This window comes from Lemur catta, chromosome 21 (genome assembly GCF_020740605.2).
Source record: "Lemur catta isolate mLemCat1 chromosome 21, mLemCat1.pri, whole genome shotgun sequence".
Classification (NCBI taxonomy): Eukaryota; Metazoa; Chordata; class Mammalia; order Primates; family Lemuridae; genus Lemur; species Lemur catta.
This window is the reverse complement of record NC_059148.1, coordinates 21,857,924-21,880,963: the sequence shown is the minus strand read 5'-3', so window position 1 is coordinate 21,880,963 and position 23,040 is coordinate 21,857,924. Positions and strand designations below refer to the sequence as shown.

Sequence of the window (23,040 nt, the reverse complement as noted above, 5' to 3'; positions counted from 1 at the left end):
CAACCCACTGGTACCTGGAATGACCTCTGCGAAGTGCAAACCTGGTCCGCCCCACACCCGCACCTTAAAATCCATCAGGGCGCCCATCTCTGCTCCTAGACTGAAGTCGGGACCCCTCCTGCTGGTCCCCCAGCACGGCCCGATGCAGCCTGCCCTCCCCATGCCACTGCTCTGTGTTCCAGCCAGGCCTCCTCTCTGCCCCTCACACTGCCCCAGCTCCCTGCCACAGGGCCTTTGCACGTGCAGCTGTGACCTCCTGGTGCAGCTTCTCTCCCTGCTGTACCTGGCTAACTGTCAGGCCTTGCCCCACGGGCCCTGGAGAAAGGCACCTGCATCTTCTGAGGCAGCCTGAGCACCCCCCACAGTCCCAGGTGAGGCTCAGGGCAGCACAGGCACCTGCCCAGGGTCCCACGGCCCCGGCAGAACCAGGGCTGAGCGGTTCATGCTTGCACAACTGCAACCCCATTGGAGAATCCCCACCGTCTTACCAGCACGTGGTTCCTGCTCCCTTCCTTCCTCTTTCTGCCTGTCCTCAGCCGTCTGTGCAGACACAGGGACATCGGGCAAACAGGCCAACTGGCCTTGGTGTGTCTGCCCAGGGGTCCACCCCATGCCCTCCGCAGAGCCTCACATGCCACCAGCGTCCACCCTGTCAGCCGAGTCAACTCAAACCACACTAGGCCTTTGGGGGCCTCAGCCCTGGGACGCTGGCCAAGGTGCGCCCCTCGCTGTCAGCCGTGGCGACGAACTGAACGGCTGTGAGGGTAACGCAGTTCACCACACGCCCCCTCAGCAGCCCGGGGAGGCGGGTGATGTTACCCTTCAAGATGGCCCCCAAAACCACCGCCTCCTCATCAAGAGTGGGGTGACTGAACGACTCACTTCTTTGTTTCTTTTGGAGACAGGGTCTCACTCTGTCTCACTCATCATAGCTCACAGCAACCTCAAACTCCTGGGCTCAAGTGATCCTCCTGCCTCAGCCTCCCAAGCAGCTGGGACTACAGGCATGCGCCACCAAGCTGGCTAATTTTTCTATTTTTAGTAGAGACAGGGGGTCTCGCTCTTGCTCAGGCTGGTCTCGAACTCCTGAGCACGAGTGATCCTCCCAGAGTGCTAGGATTATAAGGGTGAGCCACCGCACCTGGCCTTAATGACCCAGTTCTAATGAAGAGACACAGCAAAAGGGACGAGGTATCACTTCCAAGATTCAGTTACAAAAAGATGGTGGCTTCTACCTTAGGTCCCCCCCCGACCCCTGGTTTTGTTGGGACACCTCGCTCTGGAGGACCCCAGCTGCCATGCCGTGAGCAGCTCTGTGGAGAGTTCCAGAAGATGCCACCAGCCACAGTCACGAGAGTGAGCCTGGAGGCACAGCCTCCCCCAGTGGAGCCATGAGGTGAGACCTCAGCCCCAGCTGCCACCGTGGCTGAAGTCTGCCAGAGCCCCTGAGCCTGAGAACCTCCCCCACCCGGCTACCGTGCACCTGGACCCCTGACCTGCAAAAGGGATGGGATGATAAATGTGTATTGTTTTAAACTAAGTCTGGGGGTCGCTTGCCATGCAGCCCAAGATAATTAACACAGAGGCCTAGAGAGCTCGAGGGAGCTGCCCAAAGTCACCCAGCTACGAATCCACGACTGCCTGGCCCCCAACCCCATCAGCCCCACCCGGCCCGGCCCCGCTCATCTGCATCGGCGTAAAGGACCGTCCTGTGCACGTCAGTACCGTGCGAAGTTACTCAGGACAAAGGCGCCTGTCACCGCCGGTCAGGGAGAAGAGCCCACCTGTTGTCAAAGAAGGCACGAACGATTTTGGATCGGATCGGGTTGAGCTCCAGGTCGGGGACGTTGTTGAAGTTCTCCTTGCTGGTTTCCAAGGAGGAGAAACACCGAGAAAAGAACGAGAAGAGAGAGACGTCAGCCGGCGTTTGCATCACGTACCGAGCTGTACTTCTGATCCTCCGCTGGCCTCACGAGACCCGGCTGGCGTTAGAGACAGAGCTGGGATGCGCCCCAGTCAGCCGTCCCCTCCTCTAACCTTCAGCCCGGCGACAGCAGGGAGGACTTGGAGGCTCACGATACTTTTGAGCATCCGAGAGACGTGCTAGACATTCATCTCCAGGAAAACATCAACACTCGGGGTTTGCACCCCAGCCTGGGGGCTCCGATCCCAGGCGGGGAAGCCCTGCTTTGGCCGCTCTGATGCCGGCCTAGAGCACGGGGACATAGTCGGGCAGGTCCTCAAAGGCCAAACGTAAATATATCACCCAGCAATTCCGCTTCCAGTTACATGAAAACCCGCACGTACATTTCATAGCGATGTTACTCATGACAGCTGTGAGGCAGAAACAACTCCGTCAACCGCTAACTGGACAAATACAATGTGGCATGTCCAATGGAATAGTCTCTGGCCATGAAACGGACTGACGGAGTGACACCTGCCACAGCACAGGTGAGCCTTGAACACACTGTGCTGAATGAAGCCGCCAGATGCAGAGGGTCACTAGCCCTCGATTCCGTTTACGTGAACTAGGTAAAGCCAGAGACGGAGTTAGACTGAGGCCGTCAGGGGCTGGGCCGGGGGGAACGGGGGTGCTGGATGCACAGCTCTGCAAAATACACTAAATTGTGCATTCTGGTGGGTCAGCTGTGTGCTATGTGAATTTCAGTAAAGCTGTTAAATACAACAAAGCTCCTGGCTTGGGGCAGGGGCGGGTGAAATTCAGACAAGGGTGCCCTGCAGCTGGCACAGGTGCTACTGGGTCCCCAGGCCGTCCCTCAGCTCCTGTCCTTCTCCCCAACCTGCCACGGAAGGCCGTGCTGTGTCCTCTGCTCCTTGCTCACGTTTTTCCTTCTGCTCTGTGGACCGCTGTGGCTGGTGGCCTTGGAAGGGCCCCAGGGAACAGGCTGGTAATGCCGGGAACCAAGGAGGCACATCCAGGTGGGGAGGCGGAAGGACGTCAGCTACCAGGAATGAGACTGTCCGGGGTAGGACATGATGGGTGGGACAGTTAGAACCTCCCCATGCTGGGAGGGGAGCGAGTGCCACACGGCACAGGGGACTCAACACGTCCCAGTTGGAAGGTTCCATAAACACCTCGCCGGCCCCGTCCCGCCCCCACCTTACAGATGGGCAGGCTGAGGCCCGGACAGAAGTAAGTGGGACGTGACCCCATCCCCGGGTCCCTGTGTGTTCTCCCCTGTCCCCCTGGGCGGCCTCCTGCCCCTCCCACCCCGGAGTCCAGCCACACTCGGGAGCTGGCGTCAGGGGAAGCCACCATTTTGGATTCACAAGAGCCCAGTTCTGAACAAGGGGGCAGACTCCAGACAGCCGGCCCAGAGCGATGGGGTGTGTTTTGACCGTAAAAATTAATGGAATATGGCCATTAATGTGGCCATGGTTTTGGCCATAAAAAGGAATGAAGCTCTGATCCACGCCACAGCACAGATAAACCTTGAACACGTCATGCAGAGTGACAGAAGCCAGACGCACATGGCCACGCGGAGATAGAGACCCGCAGAGACAGAGAGTAGAGCTGTAGTTTCCAGGGGCTGGGGACACAGGTGACGGCTACGGGTATGGGGTGTCTTTCTGTAGTGTTCCAGAATGGACCACACACTTTAAGTGGGTGAATTTGATAATATGTGAATTACATCCCCAAAAAGGTGTTAAAAATTTCTAATACGTCTGTTAAAAAAAAAAAACACAGATAAGGACCACCACACTATCACTCCATTTACATAAAGAACAAAAAATGCCAACACAGGCTGGGTGCGGTGGCTCACGCCTGTAATCCTAGCACTCTGGGAGGCCGAGGCGGGAGGATCACTTGAGGTTAGTAGTTCAAGACCAGCCTGAGCAAGAATGAGACCCCAGCTTTACTAAAAATAGAAAAATTAGCCGGGCGTGGTGGTGCACACCTGTAGTCCCAGGTACTCGGGAGGCTGAAGCAGGAGGATCACTGGAGCCCAGGAGTTTGAGGCTGCAGTGAGCTATGATGACGCCACTGCATTCTACCTGGGGTGACAGAGCGAGACTCTGTCTCAAAAAAAAAAAAAAATGTGCCAACACGAACAAATGTAGCTGGAAATCAGGATAACAGTTAACCACTTGGGGACAGGGGGCAAGTGGGAAGAAGTCCCTCCCCATGTGACAGGCACTCTTCTCCACACACACCACACCCACGGCCGCTGTCCTCCCCGCTTCTCCTCATTAGCAACCGCAGGAGGATCCAGAACAGAGACCAGAGCCCCAGATGAGTCAAGGTTACCAGGGGAGACGATCCAATTCTGTAACACCACTATCAGATGACGACAACAGCTCATAATAACCGTGCAAACGACACGGCCTGTGCAATCTTGTTTCCCCGGGTAACACCCTACGCCCTACGAGGGCCCCAGTTGTCCCCGACATGGAAGGGTCAACACAGAGAGGCTTGGTGACCCGCCCAGGCTCACCCAGCCGGGGTGTGGGAGTCAGACTGGAACCGGGCCGAGCGCAGCCACACGCTCACGCCCGACGCCCTGCTGTCCCGTCCCCTCGGCTGACCAGGATCTGTTTGCAAAGCCCAGATCCCCGGCTCGAGAGCCTGCCCGGTGTGTCGAGAGGATAAATCATTACCATGCAAGAGGCCTCTTCTCCCACCAACCTGCGGGGACACGGGGCCCCTGGGTGCCGGCCCCAACTCCCAGCAGGTCTGTGCAGATGCCCCGGAAGCCCAGCTGCCCGGGCTCTGTCTCCACAGGGACCTGCCAGACCCACACCCGACCCTCACCTCCCCCCAGCACAGGCACCCGACTCTCGGAGCCTCAGTGTCCGCATCTGTGAGATGGGTGCACACCTGACACTTCCCGTGTCAAAGAGCACGGAGCAGGGTCTCACGGGGGTAGCAGCTGCAGGCCCAGCACGTCTCAGAGCCTCAGATTTCCCATCTGCAAGTGGGGAACATGGGACATCCAGGTAGCATCGCAGGGTTAACGAGATAATTAAATGAGACAGGTCCACATAAGGTACTTAGCAAACTGCCAGACGCACAGTGAGTTCTGAATCTTAAAATAATGTTAATAATAGCAGCAGCAGTAACAGCGGCTAACCTATAACGTATATGTCGAAGGTGCTCAAGAGCTTTCCACTGTTATTAAGGGCTCACGACAACTCCATGAGGTAGGCATTTATCCCCGCTTTCAAGATGAGGAAACTGAGGCAGAGAGGTGCAGCCGCCTCTTGCTGCCCAGAATGGCGTTGGCACAGGTCGTGGCGTGGAAGCGCCAGGCCTGGGAGCAGCGGCTGGCGAGCGTGAGGTCTGGCTGTGTGTCCTCAGGGACAGTCCCTGAAACCTGCCACCCTCCCTTTGCCACCAGGAGCGAGCAGGCCGCAGCAAGGACTTCCTGTTGTCCCTGAAATAAAACAGGCGCTCATGGCTTGAGGCATCACCTGCATGTTAACTCCCACATCTGTCCCTCTCCCCCAACCGCTGCCTACCCAGAACGAGCCCGGGATTCGCCACTTCTCTCTCCTTCCTCCTCCGTGCCCCCAACTCCCCAGCCCAGCCACTGGCTCTCGCCTGGGGGCCCCAACAGCCTCCTCCCTGGCCTTCCTGTACCCAGGCTCGTGGTACCAACAGGAAGATGCTACGAAAATGTCACTCCCCTGCCCAAGACGTCCCAGCACGACCAGGAGTGACAGCCTCCGAGGCCGCTCTGTGTCCCACAGGCCCCGCACAGCTGGGCCCCTGCTGCCTCAGTTTCCCCCGTTCCTTCTGCCCAGGTCACCTGGACATTTTTGCTGCTTCCTGCCTCAGGGCTCTCGCACGTGCTGTTCCCCCTTCCTAGGACGCTCTCTCCCTAAAGCAGCGTTTCTCAGCCTCGGCTTTGGGGCACTCGGGCTGGACGGCTCTCCGTGCTGGGGCCTCCGCCCACTGGATGCCGGTGGCACCCTCAGCCCCGGCTGTGACAATCGACATGTCTCCAGACACTGTCAAATGTCTCACGGGCTTGAGAACCTCCCCTCCTTCAGGTCCCTGGCTCAAATGTCGCTTTTTCCATGGGGCCTTTCCTGACACCCCATTCAAACTCACGCCAGCCGCCTATGGCCTCCATCCGCCTTTCTCCGCAAAGTGCCCGTCACTGCCCGAGACGCTCCAGCTTCCATCTCGCCTGCGTCTGCCCGCTGGAGCCCGGGAGGGATCGTACCCGTCTCATTCTCCTCTGCGGCACCTAGGACGGGCCTGGCACGCGGAAGGTGCCCAAATGCTGTGTCTGAGTCACTCCACTGTAATAAGCAAACGCCAATGAGTAGCCGGCCCTGCCTGGGAAGACACGTGCTAGATGAGACGTGGTCTCTGCCTTCAAGAGTCCCCACGGGGCCTCAGTTTCCCCAGTGTGGGAAACACCAAATGCTGAACACTGAGCGCAGGGACGGGGCAGGGGGACTTGGGCAGGCAGCCCTGCGGGGGCAGCACAGAGCAGGGAGTGGGAATTCCAGTCTGAGTTCTAAGCTTGGGGTCCTAAGCTCATAAGCCCGCGGTGGCTGGGGGGGACCCCAAGCTCAGGGCCCACAGAGAGAACCCTGCGGTTGGGCTGGGCCCCAGAAGCCGCCGGAAACCAACCACACCACGGGGCCTGAGGAAGAGCCAGGCCTGGCCCTCGGTGCTGGTTCTTTTTCTAGTCTTGACCCTCCCTTGTGGGCTGGACACTTGTCCTGCCCTCTTCCTGGGTCCCCGGTGGGGCTTCTAAGCTGGGGGCTGGGCGAGAGCAGACGCCCAAGAAGAGCTCTCTGGTTCCCTCTCTTTTTTGAGACAGACACTCGCTCTGTCATCCTGGGTAGAGAGCAGTGGTGTCATGACAGCTCGCTGCAGCCTCGAACTCCCCCTGCCTCGGCCCCCCGAGTAGCTGGGCCTCCAGGGGCACCACCACGCCAGGCTAATTTTTCTAGTTTTTGTGGATGGGGTCTCGCCCTTGCTCAGGCCAGTGCTTCTCTTTTTAAAGTAAAACTGCGCGACCTGGAGGAAGGAAGTGGTGAGAGCGAGGAAGCGCATGGGGTGGTTAGAGCTGGCGAGGAGACCACAGCGCTGGTGCCCAGGGCCCCCCCCCCAGCTGTGTGACTGTGACCCAGTCACTCTGCCTCTCTGGGCCTCACATTCTGGCCTATAAAATGGGATGTCATTGCTGCCACTCATGGGCGTGTGGGGTGATTAAATGTCACCAGGCTTAGCACAGTCTGGCACCATGAGAGCCTTTCAGGGCTCAACGGGGACATTTTAAACCCCCCCCCCTCCCCGGGTGCAGGCCCTCGGGAGGAGGGGTGGAAGGTGCGTGCCCCTGGAGCCTGCGTGGGCAACCCCGTCATCCTGGTGGTCACTGGGGCAGCACCGCTGGGCCACTGGCCACCAATAGCAGCGACCTGCCCCAGCCCTGAAGCACAGCCTGTCCCCACAGCTGCCACCTGCACTGGGCCACCTTGGGCCAAGCCGGTCCAACCAGCCCAGTGGGTACCCGGGGGCAGATAGGGAAGGAGGAAGGAAAATAAGCCTGAAACTGGCCTTTATGGGGCAATAAACTGGGATGAGATGCCTGTCCCAGGGTCTGGGCTCAAGGACTGTTCTCCCTTTGTCAGAAGGGAGGTCGATCTGTCCCCAACTCTCCGACTGTCCTCTCCCCACTCAACAGCCAGGCTGACCTCGCAGGGGACCCCTCCCGGCCTCTGCCCGGAGCTCCCTCCCCTTCTCTCCATTAGGGGTTCAGCCCAAATGTGGCTTCCGCAGAGGGACCTTCCCCATCCCAGGCCCTTCTCCTCCCTGGGGGTCCCAAGGGACACGCCCTGTCTACCCTGTTTGCCTTACCAGATTTCTCGGGACAGAGAACTGAACTCGCTCACGGGCTAGTTCACCCTCTGGCTCCCACTAACCCTCACAGACCAGCATGGAAGCCCCCCAGGAGGGGGATGGAGAGTGTCACCTGCTCACCACAGAGTCCCCAGCCTGGCAGGACAGGCCTGGACACCTGCCCCTTGGTAATCAAGGACTGTGTCCGCATCACCCGCCCTGGGGAAAGGACCTCTGTGAAAACGCTCTCCGTGAGCACCCGCTGATAAAACCAAGACCACTCAGAAAGCTGCTTCCTGCTCCGGGGACACCTCTGCACCCTGTCACACCACACTGACTCCTCGGTGGCCTCTTCCTCACACCTGCCCCCACGCCCTCCCCTAGACAGACGCGACAGCCCCAGCTGCCTCGTGCCACCGTCTTTTCCGGGCAGTTTTACAGGCCACTGCGGATCTCCCTTTTTGAATAAATGGGCCTCCCCCTAGCTGCAGCTTTAACGGGAGGATTTAGTCACTCTTGGAATTGATCAAGTGAAATGCCTGCCGAGCAGGGCGGGGCCTCGACAACTTCATTTTGCAAGTACAGTACTTCTAAAAAACTTTTCCACATTTAAGATAGCTTAAAAGCAAAGTGACTGGGTTAAAAAGGGACTTAACTCTGGGAGAAGAACAATGTCATCGCAGCAGTTTGGGGGCTATGGCTCTGTGACAGCCAGCTTTGCTTTTGAACCCCAGCCCTACTGTGAGATCTGAACTGCTTCAGCCTCAGTTTCTTAACCTGTACAATGGGGGTACACGGTGTGACCCTCCGAGGGTTCCGAGACCACGCAAGTGAGAACCGAGACCAGCGCCCGAAACAGGCCAGCACTCAGCTGACGGTGGCTGGGGCTTCCGTTCACACACACGCCCCCACGCTAACTTCGAAGGGGACAAAGGGTGAGGGAAACAGGACCCAGACTCCGGACAACATTCTGCTGAAGCCCCAATGTCTGGCCTATCAGAACGCGGCTCTGCACTTTGGTGGCATTAACCCCGGCCACAGCGACATTTTATCTTCGCCAGGCCTGTCTGTGGCTGCGCCGATCCCAGGAATCACTCCACATTCGATGGCTTGATGGATCTAAAAATATTTTCTAATGTGGCTCTATCTAATCAAGTCTCCAGTGGCCTGCGTCGCCACGTCCGAAGTGTTCCATAACATCTATTTCTGGGTGTCTGTGAGCCTGCCAGGGAGCCACCAGGAAGTTGAAAACTGCCACTTAAGATGTTCGCCACTTCAGCGACCCAACTAGAGAGAAAAAAATGCAGGACGCCATGACTGCATTCTCTCCGCTGTCAGAAATTATGAGCTTTTAGCAGGTTCACTTCTGCAGGGTCTCGTCTACTCGAAGGAAAGCTTCCGAGGACAGGGAGGAACCCCTGCACGGTGAGAGCTCAAGGAACTCGGTAGACAAACATTTTCCCACTCAAGCATTTTGCCAAAGGCTGCAGAACTTGGTGTTTCGGCTGGTCAGGGAGGATTTGGGTTTTGAGGATCTGAAGCATATACGATTTGGGGGGGATGGGGCTCTTACAGACAAGCTATGCTACATTATGAATTTAAGGCCCTGACGTCTCAAGATGATTTTCAGAAAGAGAAAGGACCAGACCCGACAAGGATAGGATATGGTGGGCTAAAATTAAAATCAATTTTCATAGTTTTTAACCTTGTGAGATTTTTTTAAAGCTATATTCAATTTATTAAAGTTGCAAATTCAGAAACCCAATTCTTATTTAAGCTTTTAAATGCAGTTTACTCATCTTATTCGTCTATATATAAAGCCTGCGGTTTGGAATGATCACTTGTAAGGGGCCTCCTGCACTCAGGTGTTCAAAAGCCTCCCTGGGGGAGCCCAGTAAGTCCACGGGCACCTTGGCTCTCTGCGAGGGAGGGGGCAGAGGGAGCTGCACCCCCACACCCACCACAGATTGGACTGGGGTGCGAGGGGCCTCCACTGGGGAACCCCAGCCAATGCCTCTCTCATGGGTGGAATGTCCCCACAAGAGAAAGCAACCCCTTTCCGTGCTCGGAAACCCCCCACAGCCCAGGGCCTGCAGGACAGCACCCCAGATGTCCCTGCCTATAGAGAGGGTGAAGGGACGGCCTGGGGTCACTCAGATAACCCCTGACAGAAAGGGGACAGCGCTGGGGACCAGATCCCAATCCAGGGCTGCTCTGGGGCAGACAGGCGGGAAATCCCAAGGAACCTTAAAGAGCTGCCCAGTACCCCCTTTCTCCAGGCCGGGAGGGCGGATTAGGATTAGGCAAAGCAGTTCTGGAGGCCGGGAGGCCCTTCCTGGAGGCCTGTTTGCATAAGACTTCAAGGTTAGTGGCAGCCGCACCTGGTCACCTCCTTCCTGCAGGCTGTGCAGGGTCTGTCACCAGGTGCAGCTGCCACTAACCTTGACGCTAACTCCTCTGTGACCAGGGGCCCTGGTGATGGGAATTATCAACACCCCTCCCGCACCCTGCAACGGCACAGCAGGGAGACTGAGGTCCTCAGAGATCGCTCGCAAGTCAAGGCAACGCCCACGGCTTCCTTATAGCTGTGTGGCCGGGAGCCCGGTGCACGGCCTCTTTAGCCCGACTTCCCCATCTGTAAAGTGGGGAGAGCGGGTGCTCCTACTACGACTTCCTTTGGGGTGTTGCAAGACTGAGGTAACGTGCTTCTGCCGTGCAAACAGGCTCAAATGACACTAGCTTGCGTCTGGGGACAGTTGCTATGACGTGCCAGGTCCCCAGCTAGATTCTTCTCCCCGGAGCACGGAAACCTGGTGGGAAGTACAGTTCGTCACCACAGGTCCCACGTGTGCCACGCTCTACAGGTTAGAAAGAACTTTTCTAGTGGTCATAGTCACTCATTCCGAGTTCCTTTGCCCTCTCATTCATTCATTCCTTCATTCACTCATTCATTCAACTACTCCCAGGGCATCTGCTGTGTTACAAGTGCTGGACTCAGCAGTCGGCCAAGGAAGAAGATGATCAGTTCCCGCCCCTTGAGAAGCCAGAGTCTGCCGGGGCAGGTGCTGTGAATGCTGGAAGGGGGCACACCCAGGAGGCGGCTGTGTGGGCTCCGGGGCAGGAGAAGCGTCTTAGAGGAGGTCGTCCTCAGCAAAGCAGAGCCAGCGTCTGCAGACCTTTGTGGGCCCCACATAAAGAACATAAAGAGACCCCGATGGCACTGGGGAGCTACTGAGGGCTCTTGAGCAGAGGCCACTCACTGGATCCTCCAAACCACCCTGCCAGGCAGACATACTCAGGGCTTGTGTGGGGACAGTTGTGACAAGGGTGATGCATATGGTGGTCCCAGGGGTGTAGGAGAGAGAAGAACGGTTCAGGCTGGGAGGGCAGGGCCAGCGTAGGAAGGAGCCCCGTGTCATCAGCAATGAGAGGCTGCGCATGCTCAGTGCCTGCAGGGGGAGGCGTGTCCACCCATCCAACCACGGAGGACCTACTGTGTGCTGTCCATGGAGCTGAGCGACCCCGGCACTTGGAAATGCAAGAAATGCGGTCTCAGGCCCCAGCCTAGACCTGTGGGAGCAACAGCTGCATCGTAGCAAGATTCCCAGGTGATCTGCACACACACTGGAGTCGGAAAAGGATTGGTGTAGGGCACCATTTCAGTACCCTCCCCCACAAGGCCTAAGATGATGGGGTGCTGGGCACTACAGTCAGGGGGACACAGGCCAGAACCTAAAAGGGGGGCGGCTCCAAAGCACTGCATCCTCCTCCTCCTCCTCACACAGCACCTGGGCCCTGCTCTCCACACACCCCACCCCCAGGATTTGCCAAATGCCTACAAACACTGCTCAGAGCTAATGTCCTGCAGGCATCTGCTCGTTAAACCTCTAATCAAATCCCCAAGGACCATTCTCACTTAATGGATGAAGAGACCGGCTGGGAGAAGCAACGTGACCAGCCCAGCCCCAGGGGAGGCTCCACGGTACCCTGGGGAAACCACCCAGCCTCCATCCCTGCCCTGGAGGAAGCTGACCCGGGGGCCCCACATTCTCACTGCTCTGGGGAACAATTTGCATTTCCTGCCCCTGGCCAGGGTGACTGGCTCAGACTCGGGCACATGACCCCATCAGAGCCAATGAGAAGCCAGATGACTTTTCTCAGAGCTCAGTGGGTAAGAAATGTAGGATTAAAGGCCTAAATCCTAATTGTCTTTAAATCTGCCCTGAATACAATTAAATTGAGACCAAGGGCCACAAGAACTGTGAGACCATCAGAATCTGAGCTGCTGAAATGGATGCTTTGAGGATACGATGCACTGGACTAACAATACACCTTTGTTTAGGCGGCCAAGAGAAAGTATTTACATGTCAAGTTTCCATAAAACCCAGGTGAAATTTAAGTCTCTCTATGAAGAAAGAGGAAGTTTTCCTGGACTATTAAAAGGTTTGTTTTTAAGTTCCAACAACTGTAACCCTGAGACCTTGAATGTTTATTTTAAGAAACTACATCTGTTAGAAAGTTTGTGGTAGAAATCTGTTCCCTGGAAGCTGTTCTCTGCTCGCTATGGTTCAACGTGAAGCTTCCTCACCAACTTCGTGAGGATCAACCGACTGACAAGGACCTGTCACTAACCCGGCTCTACATAACTCAGCCACCGCCTAAGACAGAACACCGCTCAAGTCATTCCTCCTCATACAAAAGTAACCTGGATGGTGCGTAAAAGATTAATGATTAAAACACTATGCAGAATGTCAATTTTCCTAGACAGGAATTTGACACTGCCGCCCCCATCGTTCCTGAGGCTGGAACTAAGCCTGAGGACGCAGAGTCTAAAGACAGGGGTTCTGATGACGACGACACCTGAGCCCGACTTGGGCTGTGCCACCAGGACTGGTCCCTCCTTGTGCGACCAGCAATTGGCACCATCCTGGTATTTAACGGGTCCTCAATATGTGTCTGGGATTCCAAGCTCGAGTCCAGGAGCACATTCCATCTGAGGAAGTCAGGGCAGGGTTGGGGGTGCTCTGCCCTTGCCTCCACTCTAGTTACAATTTTCTGATCTCAATAGAAACAGAAGTGGCTCTTTCCCTCTGATTTGGGGACATTTTGGCTTAGACCAGAAGCATTAAAACTGCTTCAGGAAATGGGACCACACGGGATCTTCCAGAGCCACCCAGCACTCAGGGAAAGAAAGAAATAGCACGTGAAATCCCCAAGGGCCCTGGACCCGCCCGGCACCCAAACGCAGCCGCAGATCTTACCGAATGGTGGGCTGGTCGCCACTCAGCTGCTTAAACCTCCGGTGAAGCTGCTCGATCTGCTCCGACGAGACTGAGAACAGAAAAGAAAAGAAAAACATCAATGAATGTTGAACTTGGGGCTATCCGAGGGGGGCTCTGCCCCATCCCCACCGGCTGCTGCACCCACTCACACAGCATCTCCCACCGTGGCAAAAACAAATGCTGGATGAAGCAACAACAACAAAAAAAAGGATTTCCCACTCTTAGTGGTTATGCAGCCCTGGGGCTATCAGTTCCGACTCCCTTAGTAATAACAAAACAACTGTTACTAGTAACAGCTCCTGGGACAGGGCGGCCGTGAACCCGCCTTTGTCCTTCCCTGCCCTGCTAATGAGCAACCTGTGTTATCTACTCGGCTTCCTCCTCTCCCACTCCTGCAGGTGGCTTTTTTCCTAGCTGAGAAAAGGGCTTTGTGTAGTCACAGATTAAGAGACACGTGAGTAGGAAAGGGGAAAGAGGGGCTCAGGCTGCTGCTGGAAGTGATTTGGGGGACCGGTAGGGAGAAACATATGGAGAATCTCGTAGAGCGAAGAAATGGAGTTTTGATCATTGTTGCTGTGGGTGGTGCATTTGGATTCCCCCGATGGGTTTAGAACAGCTAAGTATGGAAGTTTTCCTTATTATTATTAATATTATTTTCACTCCTGGGCCATGTTTCCTCCACAGAGCCAGCTCTCAGACTGGACCCTCTGGGTTCCGGGCTTTATCAGGGTTACACCCGCACCCGAGTGCTTATTTGATGAATCGCGCAACATTGAACACTTGTATGCGTCTCCCATTTCATCCTCAAGACAATGTGGTAAGTGAGTGCGTACTGTTATCTCAGTTTTATGATTTGAAAACTGCAGCTCAGAGAGCCCTTCCGCTCAGCCGAGCAGTCAGAGGCAGAGCTGGGGCTCAATTCCAACTCCAAAGCCAGCCCTTCCCGACACACGGTATCACCCACCTGCCCAGAGTACCTTGGCGGTCAAGGCCTACAGGTCTGGTTCCTGGAACTGTACACAGTTCAGGCAAACCTTTCCAAAGCAGGGGCTGCGCTGGGGAGCTGTTACCTCCCCCCACCCCACTCCATAAGCACCTTTCTCCTCTTGTTACAGATGCAGCTGATTTCTGGGGACCAGTCACTGCACTTCCTGCTCATTGTGTTTTGACCTCAGGCTCAAGCTGTGATTGCTTCAAGAATCTGCAGCTCAGAATTCTCAAGCATCCTTGGCAGCTAATTAGGGCTGCCAACCTGGACCGAGGGCTGGCCACATGCCGTGGGCACGTCGCCACTGCTTAGCTCCTCTCTGCCTCACAATGCCGTGGGAGGGGGCTGTATCCCCACGTGACAGATGTAGACACTGATGTTTGGAACAGTTAGTTTACTACTGGGAAGCAATTTCTACCCTTCTGGAGGGAAATAGGGCCATTTATATCACAGGTATGTCCATCAAGGGCACTGGCCTACTGCATGGCGAAGCAATTCCACTCCTAGGTGTGCACCCCAGAAAGTGCGTACCTCTGCTCGCCCAAGTGTGCATCCAAGGATGTCATGGTGGTACTATATGAAACCTCCCTAAACTGGAAAGTGCCCACATGCTCAGCGATGGCAGAATAAATAAAATGCTGAAGTGTGGTCTAGTCAAACAACAGAATAGCATATAGCAATGAAAATGGGCAGCACATATAATACTGAGCAAAAGAAGCCCGATGTGGAGGAATGCATACTTTATGATTCTATTTCCACAAAGTCCAAAAACAGGCAAAACTCACCTACAACGTTAGAGGTCAAAGTAGTGGCTGTCCTTAGGAAGGGAACAGTAATTTGAATGGGCCATGACGGGGGCTTCTGGGTGCTGGGAATGTTTTATTTCTAGATCTGGAGACAGGTTACACAGCTGTGGTCTCAGAAACGTTAAGGAGCTGTGTGTATGCTTATGAGTGACCCATTTTTCTGGATGTGTTATACCACAATAAAAAGCTCACTAAAAAAAAATATATATATCTAATTTCACTTGGCAGGAATTTATCCTAAAAAAAAAAAAAAGACCCACAGGTACAAAAAGATGAATACATAAATGTGTTCACTTCTGCATTCTTTCAAACAGCTTAGAGTTGGACTCAGCCTAAGTAACCATCACAAGCAGACTGGCCAAATACTTTGTGGTATGTTTAGCCAAGTTAAAAAAAAAAAAAAAACATGTTGCCTTTAAAAGTGACAGTTACATATTTGTCATGGAAATGCATTCCATGTATAATGTTGTCTAAAAACAGCTTGCTGCAAAACCAGCACAAACCCATGTTAAGGAAAATATGTAAATATACAGAAATGTATATAAAAAAATCCTAGAATTACTTCCCCTGAAATAAATAATAATAGCAATTATCTGGCAACTCAATACTGGGATTAAAGACTGTTTTGCTTTTGATTCATCTATATTTTCCAATTGTTCCCTAATATACGATGTGCGTGTATATATATATACATATATATGTTAGTCATATAATATTAATAAAATTTATCAGCACACAACATGGTCCCATCTGGACAGCTGAGGATCCCATAAATATTTATGGATATTAATGAGTCATTCATTGGCTGACTATCGTGTCCCAGGAACATCTTATTCCATCCTTTGTATGACCCTACGAGGGACACACTATTCCTATTTAACAGAACAAAGTGAGGCTCAGAGGGGACGTGGACACAGCTTGCTCAAGGTCACCGATCTTGCAAGAGGCAGATCCACAATTTGAACTCAGCTTGTCAGGCAGAAAACATGTAGTTCTGTTTTGTGGGCTTTATTGTGTTGTTTTGTTTTTTTTCCACTGCCTCCCTTTGTGTGATCACAGGAAGTTCCTCGCCCTAACCCCAAAAGTACACTGAATCTGATGAGACATAATGATTAGAAATCACAACAAAGTGCACCTGAACAACTGCTATCAAAGATGAGTTACCTTGAAAGCATTGTGGTGAGTGAGAGTCACGAAGGCCACAGGTTGTAAGATTCCACTGATGTGACATGTTTGGATAGACAAATCCACAGGGCAGACAGCAGCCCCGTGGTTGCCCCGGGCTGGGGAGGGGAGAGCTTGGGACAGGAGAATGGGGAGTCCCTGCTAATGGGTACCCGGTTTCTCTTCGGGGATGATAAAAATTGTTCTCAAATTAGATTGTATTGATAGCTGCGTGCAAGCCTGTGATTATGCTAAGAGCCATGGGGTACGCTTTAAATAAGTAAATTTCACGGTGTGTGAATTATATCTCAAAAAATGCATTTAAATAAGTTACATGCATAATCATGATAAAAACAAAGGCAGACACTGACCCAGCCCTTACTGTGTCCCGGTCTCTGTGCTCAGCGCCACGGTTGATGAGCCTGGGCTCACGTGACCCTCTCATCAGTCTTGTCAGTAGGTTCGATCCCATCCCCATCCTATTCTGGAGATGGGAATGCTGGGGCTCGCCCAATGTCCCACAGCTAGGGAGGGGCGTGCCGGTCACCCTAGACCAGGTTTATCTAGTGAAGAGTTTCCAGCTGATTGCATTCAAAATGCACGCATGCAGGTGTGTAAACACACACACACAGACACACCCCCTTTGTCCTGCCTGATTGAAAGTAGAAGATTAGCTCTGGGTCCCCAAATCTCAAGGGCTCTGCCACCATGACCGGGAGAAAGAATGACTTCTGAAGCCTCATGAACTGACTTTCAAAACACCCCAGGCCCTGGCGGGTCCAGCTGGTTTTTAACTCCACAGACTCAAGAGAGCTGCTGTCCACGTCAGCCCCCCTGGGCTGGCCCTGGGTCCCCACAGGGTCTGTCCCAGGAGCACCCGGTGCACACCTGCATGCACCACGCTCCCAAGGCCCAGGGAAGGCCCCTCTGTCATTCCTTCCAAGGATCTTGGGAGGGACCCTCTTCCTTTCCTCGGTTCTCACCTCTGAGCCCTTCTCCAGGCCCCTGTGCCAGGTCACAGTTGCCATGGGGACAACGGGCAGAGACAGGCTTCAGCTCCTGGCAGCACAACCTCATTATTTTTGGTTTTAAATTTCAACCTGAGGGAAAGGCACACCCTCCCATGTGGCCGGTGGGAGTTTAATTGGCCCAACCTTTTGGGGGTGGGGGTGACTTGTCACTTTGTATCAAAAGCTTCAACATAAAACAAGGGGCCAGCCCTGTCCCATATGGCAGCCACCAGCCACACGGGGCTGCTAAGCCCAGGAGAGGCGGGGAGTCCAAACGGAGATGTGGCCAAGTGGAAAGTAGACATCAACTTTCCTAGACTTAGTACAAAAAAAACATACATGATCTCGATTTTTTATACTGATTATATGGTGAAATGGCAGTATTTTAAATATATCGGGCTAAATAAAATATACTACTCAAATTAATTTCATCTTCTTTACTTTTCTTAATGTGACTACTAGAAAACTTAGAATTCTATCACCCATACAGCTACTAGAGACTTTAGCATTACGAGCCTCACAATGAATTTGTACTGACTGCACTGGTGTATGTATTTTGAAGTAGAACTTGATCCCCAGGAGCCAACCCTGAGGACTTAAGACAAAAGATAAACAGGTAAGAGTAGCCACTGATGCCTGTTTAGAAGAGTAAGAAAATCGTGGAAAATGCCGCACCAAATCAATCCTGGGTCAAATTCATTCCGATACATCCTAAAGTCAGACTACTGCACTACTCTGCAGCCTTAACATACATTTCAAAAATATTGTGGGACACAGAAAAATGTTCATGGCATGTCATTAAGCAGAAAATCCAACAAGCTCTGAGATCTCATTTACCCATGAAAGTTCATATTGATATATGTGTGTGCACAGAAAAACACAGAAAAGGGTATATAAAATAGTAGCAGTAAGTTGTTTCCACATGGTAGAATTATAGAATATTTCTCTCCTCTTCCCCTCCTGACCCTTATTTTTTATTATCTGTCCCTTAACTTTTCTGCAGTTAACAGACATTACTTGTATAATTTAAATTTATTTCACCTTGACAACTTTAATGAAAAATGAAATGGACGACAGCAAGTGTTGGTGAGGGGGTGGAGGAACTGGAACGCTGACCCGTCGTGGGCGGGGATGTGAAATAGCGCAGCCACCACGGAAACAGTTTGGTCATCGCTTAATAAATTAAACATAGATTTACCATGTGATCCAGCAATTCCAATGCCAAGTGTAAGTCCCAAGATAAATGAAAACACGCATCCACATAAAAACCAATAAACAAACATACGTAGTGTTGGGGCTCAGCAAAAAGTGCCCCAAGATGAAGGCCTCAGAAGCAGAAGTGTTTCTCTGACCTTCTCCTGTCCTCCTGTCTCCCAGCCCTCTTCTCCCCTCAGCCTGGCCCTAGAGACTAGAATCCCTCTTCCTCAACGTGGGTCATAGAAACCAGACCCCAAAAGCCAGCCATAAAACCCATGTAAAAATGAGCCATAAGGAAATTATCTGACCTACTTTTCTGACTGTAGGTCACAAGACCCCCATGCCAGACCGGGCCCTGCCCACACCCAGAAGGAGGGATGCTGCTCAGAGAGGCCGAGAAGACTCTAGACAGTCAGGCCTTGGCGGGTTTCCCCACTCAGTGTATCAGCATTAGATTACACCCTTTTTGTCCCGTATTTCCACATGGCTGTGCATACTCTGTTGAACCTGAGCATAAAAATGGACAATCTCCCCCGTATCTTTGGGTCTTCACTCTGAATACTCCCGTGCATACATGGTTAAATACATGTATCTGTCTTTTCTCCTATTAATCCATATGCCTCATGTCAGCGATTGTTTCACAAACATTTTAGGGGGCTGAGGGCCTTGGTCCCTATAGCAGCAACGCTATTCCCAAGAGCCAAAAGGTGGAAACAACCCAAGTGCCCATCAGCTAATGGACGGATAAACTAAAGGTGGCATATCCATACAAGGGAACATTGGTTGAAAAAAAAAAAAAGAAAAAGAAAAGGAATGAAGCATTGATAAACGCTACAGCACGGATGAATTTTGAAAGCATCACGTGGAATGAAAGAAGCCAGACACACCAGGCCATCCACTGTAAGATGCATTTGTGCAGAACGTCCAAAACAGGCGAATCCGCAGAGACAAGAGAGAGTGGCGGTTGCCAGGGGCCGGGGGTGCTGGAGGGATGGGAGGTGGTTGCTAATGGGCATTCTTTCGGGGGAGATAAACTGTTCTAGAATTAGACAGTGGTGGTTTGCAAAACTTTATGGACAGACTAAAAGCCACTGGCTTGTACACGGTGGATTTTACGGGATGTGAATTAGATCTCAGCTTTAAATGTTTGGGGGATGGTGGCCGCCGATTCCTTCCGCAGATGCTCTCAAGGTGGGGAGGGAGAACTTGAGGGTCTCTGGGGCCAGGAGGGCAGGATGTGAGACAGGAGCCTGGCGCAGGCAGGAACTGGAGCCGCCCACCCTAAGGAGCCACCGTGATCTTTCCAGCCAACCCTGCCATGTGCGGCCCGACCCTTCCCTTTATTAAGAGGAGGCAGAAATCTAACTTAAAATACTGGTGACCAAGTGCAAAAGGTTTTCATTGCTGCGGGCCAAGCTAGGCGCGCTGCCTGCCTGGCCCTGGCCTCACCCATCCGGCCGTGGGGACCGGCTTGCACCCTGCCACGCTGAGCAAGGGGTCACCAGGGGAGGCGAGCTGCACGGGCCAGGGGTCAAAGGCAGGATCAAGAAGACGGACGGGCCCGAAATACCCCACTAGGACCCAGGACATCAGCGTTCACCCACATCCACTGCGGGGTGTCAGGACTATTTAAGTGCTGGCTGTCAGGAGTGTGCGGGGGTGATGGACGCCCCATGGCCCACCCGTGCTCGCACGACCCTCCAACAGATGCCACCAACATTCGCTCGCACACGTTCATGGAGCGCCTCTGGTTTGCGAGGCGCCTGTTAGATGCGGGGGAAGCAGAGTTATCAAAAGGCAGCACCCTGGTCTACCGGAGACACGTGTCGCCTTGCTGGGATCTAGGACCGCACATACCGTGTCAGCTGCCCGGGGAACTCCAAAAGTCAGAGTGGAGGTTCTGATCCATGGGATGCGAGTGGGAGACAATGTCCGACGGGGTCCCGGAGGCCCGGGGGCGGGTGGGCAGGGCCCAGGGAGCACAGGCTCATCTGCGCACACAGATGGGGACTGGGTGGCAGGGGCGGGTGGTGAAGGCCCCACCAGTCAGGCTAAGGCATTGAGGCTCCCCCTGAGTTTACAGAGGACTCCAGGCCAGGGAACAGCAAGACCCAACGTGCCCGGCAACAGAGTGGGGGGTGGATGGGATGATCAGACAGCAACCTGCGGTGGCTAAGACAAGCAGGGGTGGCCGTCCAGCCACCCCGCCTACCCGTCCCCACCCGCTGTGCCGGTCTGCATGCAGGGCCCAGGACACCATGGGGCAGCCCCGGGGACGTCTCGGTGACTTCCAAGGCCCCCAGTGCACTTCTGCTTGCCGCTTCTTGTCCAAGTGGCCGGGACTCAACCCAAATATCAGTGGAAGTCCCGGAACACAGAGGTGAGCTGGCCACACTGAAAGTTGAGCCGACAGCGTAGCTGCCGAGAGACGCTGGTTTGAATCCTGGCTCCGCGTGCTACCACACGGCACCCCTGAGCTCCCCAGGGCAGCCTCCCCCTCCGGGACACAACACAGACGTGACGATGGCACCTCCCTCCCTCACAATCACATACGCACTATTCGCAATCGACAAAAGGTGGCAACAACCCAGGTGCCCAGCGACTGGCGAATGCATAAACAAAACAGGCAGGTCCCTACTGTGAACTGCTATTCAGTGATCAAAAGCAATACAGTCCCTGTCCCACGCTGTGACACCGATGACCCCCATAACATGATACAAAGTGAGAGAAGCCAGATGCACAGGCCACCTGTTATAGGATTCATTTATACAAAATGTCCAGAACAGGCGAATCCACAGAGATAGAAAGTAGATCAGCAATTGCCAGGGGCTGGGGGAGGGGACGCTGGGGGGTGACTGCTAATGGGTATGGGGTTTCCTTTTTGGGGGGTGATAAAAATGTCCTGGAAATAGATGCGGCGATGTTTGCACATGCTTGTCAATGCACAGAATTGTACACTTTTAAAATGGTTAAAAAATTTTATGTTATGTGAATTTTGGCCCAATTAAAAAAAAAAATCACACACACACGCAGCGCTGGATCTGGTGGGAGGAGGAGACGCCAGAGTTGCCAGGGCTGTTATTACAATGCCCCTAAGTAATCCCGTGACACCATCGCGGCTGTTCAGCTGGCTGCAGGCTCAGGAGGGAAGCAAGGACTTGTCGTGTGCCGCCTGCAGCTACAGCCAAAGCAATGACTAACCCTGGGCCCCGGGAGGGCGACGGGATCGACAGCCTCCTTATCCTCAAAGGGACCACTCACCGGGGCCGCCCTCTCACCCCTGGGACACACAGGACGCTTTGCAACGCCTTCACCTGCCTTCTCCTTGGAAGCCATGTGCCGAATGGACACACATCCCAGACCCCGCCTGGCTGCTGGCATTTGCAAATGAAGCAAAGATGCATTTGGGTGCACCTGGCCTTGAGAAAGTTGTTCTCAAACCCAATTCTGTCCTGCAAAGCGCGGCAGCAGCACGCAGATAAATTGCTGGCTTCTATCCGGCACCTCAGAGCCCTTTTCACACCCACGTCAACCCACCCTGTAAGCCTGAAAGCCAAGGAATTCCTGGTAAGAGCTTGCTTGCTGCAGGCTCACGTCGGCACGGAGACGGCGTTTATTTTTATCTCAGATACCGAGGGTCTTGTTAGGATCTCGGTGGGGTTTTTCTACACAGAATGAATCGTGCAATTCTCAGGACTGCAGGGGAAGAGGAGAGAGTGGATTGACTTGACCTTACAATATACTCCTCGCTCATGAGCAGTGAGGCAACTTGGAGAGCTGTCGGAGTGGGTGGACACGACTCCCAAAAATCACAGCCTGCTTTGCTCATCTGCGCTCCCCTTCCTACAGCTACGCTCGGTTCTTCCATTTGCCTTATAGCAGCAATAATAACCGCCATGTGTCCCCCATTTACTCAGAGGCAGGTACGAAGCCAAACATGGGCGGTGCATTGTCTTATTCAGGCCCCATAGCAGTGCCCACCTCCTAGGGTGGTTATCACACCCATTTTACAGATAGGAAAACTGAGTCTCAGATAGGTAAAGCAACTCGCAGAAGGTCACACAGCCACGAGCAGCAGAACTGGGATTTAAACCCAGGCCCGTGACTCCAGAACCTGTTCCAACAACCATTTGCTATGCTGTGTGCCAAAACTGAGAAACGTCTGGAACGATGCATACATATCATTTATGTAATTAAAGACACAAAAATGTCTCCATTTCAATAAAAAGACTAAAAAGAAGAAGGGGAAAAAAGCAACAGTGAGTCAGTAGAGACTCGGAGAGTGGGCGTCTTACAGAGAATCTAAGACACTGGTTTTCACATCCTTCCAGAACCATCTTCAGCTCCACATTTATCCTGAGGCCAAATCAAGTAGAGATGGTCTTATGACAGTAGCGTGTTTAGATAAAGAACTCCAGTTCCTGCTACTTGAAGCCAATGCAGGCTCTCCCCTGCCATTACAAACACACACTGGATAAAACAAAGAATTTCAATGTGCTGCTAAATTGAAAGAAAGGGCAGTCCCCAGGTGCCAGGGGCAAGGAGGCAACCGAGCCTGGCAGGGTGAGGGTGACAGATGCCGAGACGGTCCAGGGTATTAGATGGCCACAGGCTCTAACTGCTACAGGTGGGGCTTTAAGTCCATTGAGGGGCAGAAGTGGCCTTGAGCTTGTATCATCTACACCTGAGACCCCCATGAAAGGCTGACCCTGCACACAAGGTGGGCCAGAAAGAATGTTCCCCACTGGCCCAGAGAAGAACAAGAAAGCTG

The 23,040-nt window shown here is 53.5% G+C and overlaps 1 protein-coding gene across 3 annotated transcripts in view; it reads right to left on the bottom strand.

Annotated features, from left to right (window-relative positions):
• The window catches only part of TESC (tescalcin), a 42,127-nt gene that overhangs the window by 10,181 nt on the left and 8,906 nt on the right, over window positions 1-23,040 (bottom strand). For 2 of the 3 annotated variants that reach the window (XM_045534284.1, XM_045534283.1), the window contains exons 2-3: window positions 13,084-13,153; window positions 1,785-1,865 (exon numbers count right to left, since the gene is read on the bottom strand). In XM_045534284.1, the coding sequence (XP_045390240.1) occupies window positions 1,785-1,865; window positions 13,084-13,153 (151 nt within the window). The remainder of the gene's footprint in view (window positions 1-1,784; window positions 1,866-13,083; window positions 13,154-23,040) is intronic. The other variant, XM_045534285.1, reaches the window with a different exon arrangement.